Raw genomic sequence first — 14070 nt, 5'->3', positions numbered from 1 at the left:
AGTCCTTCCTGCTGTAAGGATGACCGTGGATGTATGGACGCCATGCTTTCCTGAATTATTTACCACCTCACTAACAGGCTGCACTTTGTCGATATCCAGGGCGTCGTGTTTGACAAACTGCAGAGCTGCAAAGAGGCGCCACAGACGGTTTCATCACCTTTTTTGTACACTCTGTAGAGCTCTGACTTCAGATTGAACTGTGAGTCATACAACCTCACAGTTCTGTCACGACTCCCTGGATGTGGAGTTTGGGGCTTGGAGCTGTATATAACATGTTAGTATTGTATATAAGCATCTGTGCAAACCAATATACAATTTCCTCTATACATATGGGATCTAGAAATTACAATCCCACTATAAAGCTTGTAATATGCACTACATATTTCATATTGTATTTTTCTATATTATATCCTACCATTTTGCCTTTCATCGACCTTCCTTGTCCTTTTGCTGAATTCAAGATGTCATTAGAAGCATTTTTGTTTTAAAAGTCCAATATGCTCTAGAGTTAAACGGTATTGATTTGTCACGATTTAATGCAGGAGCCAGGTCAATAGTTGAATATATTACATGTTACTACTTGACCTCCGCGGTGTGGAGGAGGACACACTGAGGAAAACAGGGTGGGTTTAATATCGCCACAGTTGGTTGTCAAAATGCGTGTTTGTTTCAGTTTCAGTTGTTTCGATCCTTATTTTTTCTCTACAAGTGAGAGAGGTGTGAGATGCTGCTGACAAGTTGAACAGGCTGATCACACTTTGTGCAGCTACACAACACCTCTCCATCTACACTGCATATCAAGTCAGGACTCTTTGGGAAGACAGACAATGATCCTGGTGTTAGGGATGTACACTCCAGTAATAGCTCTAACATTGCTATTGCCTTTTACCAATTACCAAGCTACAGGGTCCAATACTCTCCCCTGGACTCCAGAGACCTCAGTCATGAGAAACTTGGAGAGAATTGGAGATGCATTGCACTGATTGGAGGAGATGGTTAACTGGTGTGGTAGTCTGGATCCCATCTCTGAGGATTGCCTTTAAAATAAGGTTTTACAGTACATCCAGTTGTGGAGGAAAGTATTTAGATAGTCAAGGTAAAAATATCACACTGTAAAAAATTATAGTATAGGATCTTAATTAATAAATAGTACTTATGTAAATATAAATATCATCAGGAAAAGTTAAGTATTAAAAGTGAGCAATGCAGATAAATGTCCCCTGTGACTGTTAAACTAGATTATTTTTCCTCATCAATCATCATTTTTTTTACTAGTTGAGGAAGAGCCCATTTTCATTATTGATCAATATCAGATTTTCTTTTTAGTAAATGATTATTTTTTTCGTTTTACCTTTCACACCTTTTACAAAGATTATTCAGCCAGCAGTTCACACTTAAACAACACGGATGTTCTATCAACTAAAGAAAAAGGCCCAACATATAAATACAAATGTCATTAAAACTATTTTAAGAAAAATGACCAAATCTTCACATTTGAGAAGTTGGAACCATTAAATATTTCAAATAAAAAAATGACTTAAACTATAATCATTGTCATATTGAGTAGCTCTCCACCTCTAAGCAGATCACATCAACACACAAGGTGAAAAGATGACGAGGAAAGACCAAAACATGACTTTTGGTAAGTTTCTTTTTTATAAAATGACATGAGTATTTTTTACAACACTTTTGACATCAACATACCTCTTCATTAAACACAATATTAGAAGCCATAAAATCACATTTATCTGTTTACATAAACTTTAGGCACAAAGCCGTAATAGCATATTTTGGTCATCTTAAACATTCTTAAATATTCATATATTTTTAAAGATCCTTGCAGATTTCATACAACAAATGAAGAAAGTGTTCAATATTAAATAAAGTCAGGTGGAAGAGCCATCTATTAACTCATGTGGTCCACTCAAACGTGACAATATTAAAGTGTCAGCAAAGTAATTTTGGTGACTATGAGAACAACCAAGAAACATCAAGAGATCACAACACCCTGGTCATTCACATACATTACTGCATTCCTCGTGTCAAGATGCAACAATATGTCCTGCATCATGAGCACTAAAGCTGGATTCTCCAGACACTGGTAATTTGTTAAAACACACACCTTAATGTTGAGCATCACATGACTCCAAAACAATTACAGTTAGATACAGCAAGCTAGTGTCACATTACAAAACAGGATGTGATGGGTGGCGGCTGGTACACAGAATTTATTGCAGTGCACACCAAACATCAATAAACAATGTCTTCTGAGCAATCGCCTTAAACACTTTTTTGATTTGTCTCACATCACGACTGGCACCTGATTATGAAAGTTCATTTTCTTATTTATAATGGCAGAAGACTTATCTAAGAACAAAGCATTGAGCCGGATGAGGACTATCAAGGACAGTGAGGCTGCTGCATCGGAAAACATTGATCTGAGCAAATTCATGCAAACAAACACACACTAAAACTCTACGGATCAACTTCACTCACGCAATTTTTGTCTTATAGTGTATTACAGGCCTCGCCCGACGAGAGGGAGACCTTTTTTGCAAGCAGACATCTCCCTGAAAAGGTACTGTCCATGAAAAATATGGCCTTTTTATATTAATGTTAACACAGATCAACGACCCAAAATTCACAATAGTCTCACAGAAACAGTATACAGGTATATACAGTACATAAAACACACTTGACAAACAGAATATAATCTAGAATACCTAAAGTTTCAGTGCAATCAGAGTGGTTTTTCAGAGAAAGACCCTATATGATGGTCAGCTGCAGTGTCATCTGGCTCATGTTGTTCAAGTAGATTGATGAGGTTTGGGTGCCTAAGGAGAAGTACAACATCGGCCTGCAGCTCTCTGTGCTCTCTGTATAGTGAAGCCCTATAGTAGGTAGATGTAATGAGAGACATGTGGTCATCTAATGAGGATTGTTCTGCATTGCAATTTACTACTCCTTTACATTGGCTTTTTGAAACTAGTTACCATTTTACTTGAATACACAGAATGGATTTAGATATCTAAGATAATGTTGTGCAATCTGTGATGGAGAGTCAGACTCACCACATCTGGCGGCTCTAAGAGTAGCCGCGCTCGGAATATATCTTTCCGGCCGGCTCCTGCACATACTCCTCCGTCTTATCCCAGTCCGACACCCACCCTCCGTTGAGCTGCGAGGTGGCCCCGTAGCTTTTAGCGGGGCCCCCCATGGCGCCGTAGCTCTGCGTGATGTCTCCCGTCTCCTCGGCTAGCTCGTCCTCATCAATGAAGCCGCACTTCTCATCGCTGGTTTCTTCAGGGTCGGCCCATGGCTGCTTCTCCCCAGATGCAAAGATCCCATAGAACACCACTCCCCCATAATGCACCAGGGCAGCAATGAGGAAGACGTACTGCCACTCGTCGCGGGTCTAAAGACAAAACAGTTGAGTCATTTCTGAAAACGTGTTTCTGTCGAGCAGTGGATCTATTATACTGTTTTTCATTACTTTATTATAGGTCTCATACAAAACATGTCTCTGAAGTGTTTGGCTCGAAATAACAAACGGATCATTCATTGTAGCATCCCATAAGCCCCTCTGTTTCAGCCCTGTTTCAAAAGTGCTGATTCTCTGTCTTTTATGACATCATAAAGTGGCCAAAATCTGATCAGCTTATTTTAAGACAGGTTTTTATATAAATGGATCAGGACAAAAAGAGAGTGAATATTTTTTCCTGAAACTTTCAAAATGTCTTTACACAGAGGGGACACGTGTTTATGTATAAAAGACAGGAACAAGTGGGTTTTGCATAATGGGTAATTCACATGACAGATTCCTGTATCTGTCTGTGCTCATCCCACTGGTTGAAGTGAGTATTTGGACACATTTAAAGTCATGCATCCTCTGAGTTTCGCTACATCTGAATAAAAAAATCTGATGATGGTTGTGAGGTTGCCAAGCAACTGTTAATATCAAATATCATATGTCAAATATCATCAAACTACTCCCACTCAGTCCTGATAAAGCTGGACTCTGAGTGTTAAAGACACAGTGGTGTGAAAACAAATGTAATGCAATCCTGTCTAACTTTTCTCACATGATAGAAGGGGGGAATTTTAAAGTAGGCTTTATTAATTGTACAAAATGCCTCTCTTTTCTTTTCCAGTTTTACAACATAAACTACTATTTACTACTATAAAAAAAACCTTGACATTAAACCACTTTTCAGTTCAAATCTGAATAAACATTCACTTCACTGTATGACTAATGAATGGCTCACCTTGTTCTTTGTCATGGCTCCAACGATCAGAGGGCAGACCATCCCTGACAGAGTCCCCACCCCGTTGGATATTCCCATGAGGATGCTGGCATAGCGAGGAGCGATGTCCAGATGGTTGACGTTGAAACCTAAGCAAAATAAAGCAGGTATTTTAAGTTTTTGGCTATTTTCAACAACACAAAGTAATTAGAACTATAATCCATTTGGCTTTGAGACTCACCTGATATTGCAAATCCACTAAAACCCACCGCTAGAACTAAGAAAGAGATGGCCACCCCCTTACTGTGAGAAAACCCGACCACCAACAAGAAAGTGGCCTCCATACCAAACCCTAGAAACAACAAGAAGAGAGTTCAACGATCAGGAACACCTTTATAATTGTCTGGTAACAGACAGAGATGATTATCAATGCCTTACCTCCGCAGTTCATGATCTTTCGGACCATGGTGGTGGACATGATGTTGTGAGTCCGCAGGTAGTCGGCTAACATGCCTCCTAGCGGCACGATGATGGTCATGACCAAGTGAGGGAGCGCTGACACTATTCCAACCTGAGAACCCATCAAACACTTTGTCTGAAGCAAATGTGACAACTACAGAGAAACTGTCAAAACAAAAGTGATTCTTCTTTCTATTCTCGGACCCAATCTTTGTGTCCGTATCAACCTCTGACTGCAGCATCACATCTGAGCAATAATTCACCTGCAGTAATCACAGCAGCCCGTCCTGAGCCACATTACATCCGCCAAACCATCATGCATCACACTCTCCAGCGAGGGTACAGATTACACTAATTTACTCATGGACAGCAGGTTCAGAAATGTACCTAAGCCCTTTCCTTTTCAATAGGTTATTCAAATGTTACGAGATTTAAAAATATTAAGAGTTTATATTTTTGTCACATTAACCAAGCTAAAGTATCATTCTTTTGGATTTATGTTTCTGATTTATAGTTTCTTATAGCTCTGTTTTTGGTCCACACCAACTTCTACCTAATGCTTTACTACGTTCAGTTTACTGTGTCTATCTGCAGTTTGGTGTTGACCCTATAGCGGCCTTTAGAGTTTTAACACTGATACCTAAAGAGAGTGAACCGAAGCTGCACAGTTGTAGGACGGACAAACAATGAGCTAACACTCATAGAGCTCTGTAAATTCAAAGAGCAGCCCCTTTAATATTTGTGTTCCTTCTGCAACCTAATTTAATCCCAATATGGATTAACACTTCTCAAAATCTAGAGTAACTTTTGTTTTGTTTGAACATCAGAATATATACTCCATGGCAGAATAAGACAGATCGTCATTAGCATCAAAAACATTCTAAATTTGCATTTTATACCAATTGAACTGCCCCTGAAAGCAATTCATATGTTAGACAATCTTAGTTTGTAATGTTAAAACAATTTTTTTTCCTGAGACCAAGCATTATTAGGGATTTGTTTACCTTGCTGATTTCAAATCCAAACACTTCTTCAAAATATGCAGGCTGGCTGATGAGGAGTAGATAAAAGGTCCAGCTCCTGCAGAAGTTGGCCACAATGATTGCATAGACGGGCATGGAAGTGAAGAACTTCTTCCAGGGGGTCTTGTATTTCTGTTCAAACAAACAGAGAATCAGCTGGGCGTACAGCACGTGGATTGTTGGTACAAATGAATGAATACAGTTCGAGATCTCACCTCCATCGCTCCCATCAGCTGTGCACTTTCCCCGATGCTCTCCTCGATGTAGCGGCGCTCCTCGGTGGTGATAGTCGGGTGCTCCGCTGGGCTCTCATAGGACACCAAGACCCAGAAAATGTACCAAAATATCCCAAAGCATCCTGAACAGATCATTAGTCAGTCATTACATGCTGTGCAGCCAAACATTACTCAGGGCTTCAGTTATGATGGAGACCCCAAAGTCAGCAAAGATACCAAATATCTGTAATAATGATGAACAACATATCTAAAATACTTAATACGAGTCTTGGATTTAAATATTTCACTCACACACATTCTTTTTTATTTTCTTCAAATTGATTATCCATATTGTAAGTGTATTATGTTGATCTATCCTGTACACACAACATCTATTGCACATATGTCTGTCATAGGAGAGGGATGCCTGCTCTGTTGCTCTTCTGGAGGTGTCTTCAGTTTTTTAGCCTGTTATGGTTTTTTATGGGGGAATTTCTTTAGTTGAAGCAAGGGTCTAAAAACAGGCAAATGTGTGTATTGTGATATTGCACTTTACAAATAATATTGACTTGACAAAGATGATTTTTCAAACCTTAAATATAGAATTAAAATGGGGAATATATTGTAAAGCTAGACAGGATGTAACTGAAACTGTGTTTCTGGCTGCATGGGACAGCAATTGACATTTATGGGATAATAGCTGCTATACATAGGGACACAGCCTGCCTGTCATACCAGACCCTGTACATCTCTAACAGCAGAACTCCTGAAGCTATTGGAGTTCAAAAAGATGTAAGAAGAACTTCATTTTTTTATTTGTAAGAAAATGTTTTTGTGCTTTTAATACAGTTACACTCACCATACACATAGAAGACAGAGGACCAGCCAGTGTACTGCACCAGGATCCCCGCCAGAGGCATGGCTATCACTGCACCAGCATAGGATCCTGAACAAGAGGAAAACATTACGACCAGGCAGAATCTGATCCGGCTGTTTATTCAGAGAGCAGCGTTGTCCCAGTTTATGGTGACAAATGTGTTCAATACATGTTTGCATACATTTCAGGGGCAATATTTTGTAAGTGTATAAGGTAACATGATGAGTTAATCTATAAGGAGAAAACAGAAACATGACGATATGTGTAGACTTTTTACCAGCGAAGGAGATGGTTGCCAGACGACTTCTCTCCAGCGGTGGAGCCCATTTACTCCAGATCCCGTGGCAGGCTGGGTAAGTCACTCCCTGCACGAAGACAAATGATATTACAGTCACAGTCTGAACACACAGAGATCATTTTATATTAATATGTCTTAATCAATCTGAGGCAACTCATCTTTCTGTATCAATATATTCTACATCTATTTTTCCACTTTCATTCAATAGAATTGACATAATAAAACTGATTCTGCCTGATTGACGTGGTCCGTTCTCATTTGCCAAAGACAAATTGTAGTTAATAATAACAAACAAACTGACATGCATTGCAGCTGACCTTTCTAATAGAGACTAATGGGTTAGGTGTGAGTCAGTGCAGACTCAGGATGACTGCCCACTTCGGGGGGGGGGGACCTGAGTCGCGCCTATTAAATCTTCATTATGCACTAAGTGGCATACAATCAACTATTGATAGACACAAATTGCTGGGGCTTGCTGTGGGAGACACCCTGAAATGCTAATGTTTAATTTGCAGTAATAAGTCGATGGGTGCTGAACGCAGGCGGCTCCCTCTCTATGGTCATGAGCTGCTATTAAAGCGCCAGCATGCAGCAAAACAGAATCACAAAGGAGGATGACCTTCAGTCTGATAATAGCCTCCCTCCATGAAATATTTTCGTGTCTGTTGAGTTGTGGGAGCCACCCGAATCGAAGGCTTTTTATCTCTTTTGTTCTGTGTGTTTCTATGTGAACATGGAGCTATTTAGGCCAGGTAAAGCAACACACATAAGCCCTGCTATTCATTATATTCTGTATTCTGACTAATATGATAATTGTATACAGTATAATGACATGGATCTTTTTCATAATGGGCTTCATTTTCCAGTGCAAATTTAAATAGAGAGCCAGGGAGTTTATTGTGAACAAGAGGATTTCTGTAAAGTGTGGTCAAATACAGAATGTCAGGACAATTTCATTAGGGGTCGAGTTTGGCTCTCAGCTTGATAATGAGGCATCAGTTTTGAGTATTTTAAAGGTCAGGATCTGATGTGCAAACTGTGTATCCGTACCTCCACCAACCCTTGTAATATCCTCACAAAGATTACACATCCATAGTGCGTCCGGGCGGCAGAGGGAATGAACATGTTCAGGATGGATGTCAGCACAATGGCAGCCCCGAAAACCCTGGATAAACATTGTGTAGGGATTATTTGTCAGAATATTATCAAAACAACACCAACACATTCATTCGAAATACATGGCAGCAGTATTGATTCAGACACTTCAAAAACAATAAAACATCAGATATGCAATACATAAACATACGCTGTTCTACTGTATGATTCTTTACTATAGCAAAAAACACTGCTGAGGAAGATGGATCCTAATTGGATAATACACACACACACACACACACACACACACACACACACACACACACACACACACACACACACACACACACACACACACACACACACACACACACACACACACACACACACACACACACACACACACACACACACAGGCAGTTATTCAGTTTCCAGGGCAGTGAGGACAGGAGGTGTTTGCAGCAGAAGGCTCAGCTGACTTGGCATGATGAAGCTTTTCAAAGATTTGCATCTTATTTTGGCTCCATTTCCCTCATGAGAAATATAAATGTCATATTATCTATATGCCTAATACTGGACCTTTGGTTACCTTTTTAAAGCATCAATATTATAACATGATTTTGCATCAGGTATTTTACAGATTGTTGTTCAAATGTGGTTTTTCTTCTACATTTTTCTTACATATACATTTCCGTTTTTTGCATTCTGTTCCTTGTCTAATTGTAGCTGACTAATCATCTGTTGGGAAAATAATGGGAGAGGCTGGATAATGCCATTGAAATCATTCTACAACCATTACTTAGACCCACATTTCACACTTTGGCTGGTGCGGTTGCCATGCCTCTGAACATAAAGGATTAGACACGGTGGTCCCATGGGAGCTCATTAACACGAGGAGGCACGCCTGGTGGGCATCAGCCAAATCCCCTGTAAGGTCAGACTCCTCCCGTCAAACCATCAGATATCCAAATATTACACCTACATTTTCATTGTAAATTTCAATAATCGTTCATTTATACAACAAGAAAAACTGGTATTTAGACATCTATTTCCTCATACAAGTGTCTATCGTAGATTTTTTCCCAGATATCGCTTCAGTTACCTGTTGGCAGCCAGTCTTGAGGAGATATATCCTCCTGGTATCTGAGTCACTATGTAGCCCCAGAAAAACGATCCATGAATCATCCCCACGGTCTCTGGGTCCCAGTTGAATTTCGCTTTCTTTCACACAAAAAAAAATACATAATTCATTTAATTTAAATGAAGAGCTTTGAAATCTTTGAAGAGACAACATTTTATATAACATGATCGATCAACGAATTAAAGCACAACAGTATCAACTTTTGAAAACATTAAAAAAGGAAAGGCAACATACATCTTCTAACTAATAAAACATAATAGACTTAGCACAATAAATACAAAGTAAAAGCAAATGCTCAATGGAGGCTCTCCAGGGTAGTTTAACCCTCCTCTTGTGTTTGGGTAATCTAACCGATTTACTCTTGTAAACTGTGTTACACCGTCGATGTGTTCTTACAAAAATGACCGCCATAGGAAATGAATGGGTAACCCCAATCAGAAAGTAGCCTACACTAATACAAATCCACAAAATGTTATTTTTGGAATACATTTTCAGTGTCTATTCTTTGCACTGCATCTATTCATACACCAGTCTGAGACACTGTTCACAGCTTTATAGGGTGTTAAATAGCATTTGGTGATGATTAATATTTTTTATGTTAATGTGGGAGCAGTTAAAACAGACCGGGAACACCACATTAAGGGGGAGAGACGAACACGACATAATATCATGAGTCTATTGGCTGTGGCCCTCATGTTAATAAATATGTGGAGTGGGTGGGGGGGGGGGGGGGGGGGGGTTTCAGCCACCTCTAAAATGATGATCTTGCCGTCCTGGTGGATCGTGCTGTTATTGACCATGCTAACGATGGCCACACCCAGGTTACACCGGATACCGAAGGAGATGCAGAAGCCCAGGCCGCTCAGCATAGCGATGATGTATCTGCGCGGGGCCCCAAAGCACGTGCAGTCACACAGGGGGGTCTTCCTCTCCTGCTCCTCGGTGGGTCTACCATCCTCCGTCAGCTCGATGCCCTCAGTGGTCTGCTGACGCTTTTCCAACCGCCTGCACGACACGTTTATAAATGTTGACACTTGGATTTATGAAATCAAACATCCATGCACGTTCAGCTGCATTTAAAGGAGCTATAACTATCCAAATGGAAATGTGTGATTTCGTTGATTTTCTGCGAAAAATCACACTATTAATACAAATGCATTTATTCATATTCCTCTTAAGACGTTTGCATCTAGGAAATAAGCTTGCATTTTTACTCTGTGCTCTTGTAACGAAAATCCTTTACAATGTCACATTTTCTGCATTGAATTTGGCTCAGGCCCATCAAAGCCTGCTCCCTTTTACACGAACTACCTTTTTTCGTTTCGTGCGGAAATTCTCAATGATTCTGTCAAAGAAATACTTGTTGGCAAACGAGGAAAGAATAACCTTCATACCGCATTGCAGCATTATCAGCATCCTCGTTGTTTAGAGTTAATTTCTCCCTTTTATTTGATTAATTTGATCTTAAAAATGTGGCTTTAGCTTTCCGATTTGGCTTTCAATGCAAATGTGTACGAATAATTATAAGTTTCATTTAGAAAAACTAAACATTGAAATGTGAAGGCCTCATGCAGTTAAATACCAGGCCTGCTCCATCTTAAATGAAACGAATAGATTTTTTTTGTAATGCTTCCGTCACGTTTTTGTGTTGCAGCATGGAATCAAGTTCAACGACAGAAAGACATTCAAAGATTTAAAAAACAAAACTGTGAGCCTGCACAAGTGTTCATATATACGCATATTTTATAAAAGGTACGTGTTTCCAGATGATTTGTGTAAAATAAACGTATTTTTCGGCTTAATGTTCAACCGAAAGGAATTTTATTCGCATTTCCCATCAGAGTGAATAAATAATTCAATATAATGTGTGAAAACGTCACCCTGCTTCCTGACCGTGATTTTAAATTAAAAATGTTTGCTTTGCAGTCTGATTTTTGCTTTGGATTACATTCCATTTATGTCCTTCTGACAGTATAAATAATAAAGTGAGTCAATTGATATGAAGTCAATCGATCTTGGATTAATACACATGGATACATAAGGTAATAGATATCCTCCGACCTTGTGTCACGACTCGCTCTGTTTCATTAATTATTAAAAACAAACACCCACAGCAGCTGGTGGAGGGGATCATCCTCCTGGGAAATATCTGATCCTTAAATATTCGGGCCACACGACTCTGCCTTTAGCATCCTGTCCGTGATTCATCTCATAAAGAAGAGATTTCCCTCTTGATTTCATTGTAAAAGAGCAATAGGCTTATTTAAATCCAGTGCAGATGTTACGCTTAATTTTAACATCTGGGTATTTTTCTATTTTATAACAGATATAATTCTCATGATTAAATTAGAAATTGGGAATGTATTCGCCTTACCTGTAAATCTTTCCCAGGGCCTTTCCTGCGATCTGTTTTATTCCCTCCTTAGTGGTAGGGGCAGGTTTCTCCATGCCAGGCTCCATATCCAAAATATCTTTAAAAATCTACAATACTATAACAAATGGAAGAGCTGCTTAATGAGCATATTGTTCAACAAATAATCCAAATAACATGCTGCTGTCTTTCAAGCAGAAAATGTCTCGATGTCCTGAAAAGATGAGCAGGAAAATGGAGAAAGATGGGGGAACACGTTCAGTCGGAAAGGGCTGGTTTCACAGTCACAAAACAGCAGTCAAATAAGTCCGCTTTTGCCTTGCGCAATGTTAATCCATGCAGAGCCATTTTAAGATCCAGCCAGCGATAAGAAAACAGCAACACAGAAAATGGAAAGTTGGATTATTTTGTGAGTATTCTTTGAGAAATCGAGATGAGAAAAGTGGACAATCTTCAGTATGTGCACGTTGGTGGAGCTCTGGTCTAATCTGAGGTGAGGATCTCCGGTTCAGCACCGCGGACAGCACACAGCTCCTCCACCTGTCAGCAGCTCCGCGCAGCGCCCCTCCTCCTGCCGCTTCTCTCCCCTAATTCAATTACAAGCCTACTTAAAAAAATGTAAGTTAAAGGCGATAATTACCACTTACACAACCACTGTCATTCACAAAATGTTTAACTGAATTAAAAACTATTCAGGATGAGAGCAGACCCCTTATCAATCACTTGCTGCAGCAGGCACTGAACAATGATCCCCTCCTCCCTCCATATCCGGCTGATTCTCGGTTTTGTGTTTGATTTACTACTCTCACATTGTTAAACTTAGGGGAAGCATTGCAAAGCTTTAATTTCACTAAATTGAATAAACGGAGTATTGTATTGTTGCTCACGTAATGAAAGAAATACACGCTATTCACATGTGCATGTGAAGCCTGTAGCCTACAGTATATGAAATCAACCACGCAGAGGCAGTGTTGTGTAAGGAAAACGAGACCTTATCTGACATGAGATGACATTAGATAAAGGAGACTGGAAACCATTTTTTTTACGCAGTTTTTTTTAATCTTATCTCCAACTGATAACAACATGTGATTACACATGATTATTTAAATATGTATACACATTTTCATTAACTTTTTTAAAATTTATATTCCTCCAGCTCAGCAGGAATCAATTTCAGGCAATGCGCAGACAGGTGTGACAGTAGACATCCCCTGCCTTTTCCTCACCGTCATCCGGGTCCTCTTAGATAGGCAAAACATGACCGCAAAAGTGCCATGAAACTCCTTCCTGAACTGGCGGCCAATGAAGCAGCTGAACAGAGGGTTGATGCAGGTTATCAGGCTGCAGAGGCACATCTCCAGCGAGAAGACCAGGTCTGCGCGCCCCCAGGAGGTGGGGCTGTTGGGGTACAAGACCCGCATCACTACGGCGGCGTTACGGCTCATGTGGTAGGGCAGGTAAAACAAGGCAAAGAAAACCAGCGCGGCGCTCAACACGCGCCGCACTCGGAGCCGCTGCTGCTTGTGATGCGGGTCGGGGCGGCTGTGCAGCTCCATGACGCTGCGCAGGCCGCAGTAGCAGATGGAGAGCAGCGGGAAGAGGAAGCCAAGGATGGAACAAATGAGGGAATAAGGGAGACTCTGCTTAGTGTGGCTCAGAAATATGTACAAGGGGCACACGGTGCGGTTGCTCCCGGGGCAGGTCTGGATCTCAGTCATGGTGACAACAGGTACGCTGAGCAGCAGAGCAGCAGCCCACATCACCACACACAGCAGGTGAGTCTGCCTCCGGCCCAGCAGCACCAGGGAGCGCAGCGGGTGCACGATGGCCAGGTATCTGTCCACACTGATGCAGGTGACGAAGAAGATGCTGAGGTAGAAGTAGTTGTGGTAGAACAACCTCACAGTCATGCAGAACGACCGCCCCAGCTTCCAGTAGAGCTGGTCCAGGTGGTAGTGGATGAGGTAAGGCAGGGCCAGCAGCCATGAGGTGTCCGCCAGGGTCAGGTTGAAGAGGAACACCGTGCTGCGAGTCCAGCGACCCAGCCGGCGGCAGAAGACCCAGAGGGAGAGCAGGTTGAGAGGCAGGCCCAGGATCAACACCGTCAGGAAGAAGGTGGGCATCACGTAGAACAGGATCAGCGGGAGACCTCGGGTTGGGTTCAGGTCGCAGAAGGCTGCCTCTGGAGGCTGGATGGTCATGGGCAGGGGTTCAACTTATCCACATTACAAGATGATGTGTTTCCTGTTATTCTTCATCAAAAGCTGCATTTAACTGTAACACTTTGGCTTCAGTGTAAAAACAACATATATGGACAGGATATTTGCCCAAATAGAAAACAAATCTTA

At 40.9% G+C, this 14070-nt stretch overlaps 2 protein-coding genes across 4 annotated transcripts; both read right to left on the bottom strand.

Moving 5' to 3' along the window:
• Positions 1 to 1647: 1647 nt before the first annotated feature.
• On the bottom strand, positions 1648 to 12244 carry LOC117447761 (vesicular glutamate transporter 2.1-like). 2 transcript variants are annotated; one of them, XM_034084647.2, is made up of 13 exons: positions 11726 to 12244; positions 10101 to 10356; positions 9313 to 9431; positions 8166 to 8280; positions 7095 to 7182; positions 6800 to 6886; positions 5941 to 6083; positions 5708 to 5857; positions 4683 to 4815; positions 4486 to 4596; positions 4266 to 4393; positions 3072 to 3415; positions 1648 to 2891 (listed from the first exon to the last, which is right to left on the bottom strand). In XM_034084647.2, exons 1-12 carry the CDS (start codon positions 11809 to 11811, stop codon positions 3086 to 3088), a joined length of 1746 nt encoding a protein of 581 aa, XP_033940538.1. In that variant the 5' UTR covers positions 11812 to 12244; the 3' UTR covers positions 1648 to 2891; positions 3072 to 3085. The 2 variants fall into 2 exon arrangements, with proteins under 2 accessions (XP_033940538.1, XP_033940537.1); XM_034084646.2 differs by having other exon boundaries at positions 1648 to 3415; positions 11726 to 12243.
• Positions 12237 to 13926, bottom strand: LOC117447771 (P2Y purinoceptor 4-like). Of its 2 annotated transcripts, XM_071203539.1 has the most exons (2): positions 12949 to 13926; positions 12237 to 12326 (listed from the first exon to the last, which is right to left on the bottom strand). In XM_071203539.1, the coding sequence occupies exons 1-2, from the start codon at positions 13921 to 13923 to the stop codon at positions 12315 to 12317; spliced, it is 987 nt and encodes a 328-aa protein (XP_071059640.1). In that variant the 5' UTR covers positions 13924 to 13926; the 3' UTR covers positions 12237 to 12314. The 2 variants fall into 2 exon arrangements, with proteins under 2 accessions (XP_071059640.1, XP_033940551.2); XM_034084660.2 differs by lacking the exon at positions 12237 to 12326 and having other exon boundaries at positions 12528 to 13926.
• Positions 13927 to 14070: the final 144 nt, after the last annotated feature.

The sequence above is a fragment of the Pseudochaenichthys georgianus genome, chromosome 6 (assembly GCF_902827115.2).
Source record: "Pseudochaenichthys georgianus chromosome 6, fPseGeo1.2, whole genome shotgun sequence".
Taxonomy (NCBI): Eukaryota; Metazoa; Chordata; class Actinopteri; order Perciformes; family Channichthyidae; genus Pseudochaenichthys; species Pseudochaenichthys georgianus.
This window is presented reverse-complemented; position numbering and strand designations above follow the sequence as displayed.

Bases quoted from the DNA above. Each gene is read 5' to 3' on its own strand.
- LOC117447771 (XM_034084660.2), bottom strand. From the start codon at position 13,923: ATGACCATCCAGCCTCCAGAGGCAGCCTTCTGCGACCTGAACCCAACC.
- LOC117447761 (XM_034084647.2), bottom strand. From the start codon at position 11,811: ATGGAGCCTGGCATGGAGAAACCTGCCCCTACCACTAAGGAGGGAATA. The intron at 9,432-10,100 runs GTGGCTGAAACC...TTTGTGTGAAAG, and splicing joins GCAAGATCATCATTTTAGAG to AAAGCGAAATTCAACTGGGA. The intron at 5,858-5,940 runs GTGAGATCTCGA...TTGTTTGAACAG, and splicing joins AGCTGATGGGAGCGATGGAG to AAATACAAGACCCCCTGGAA.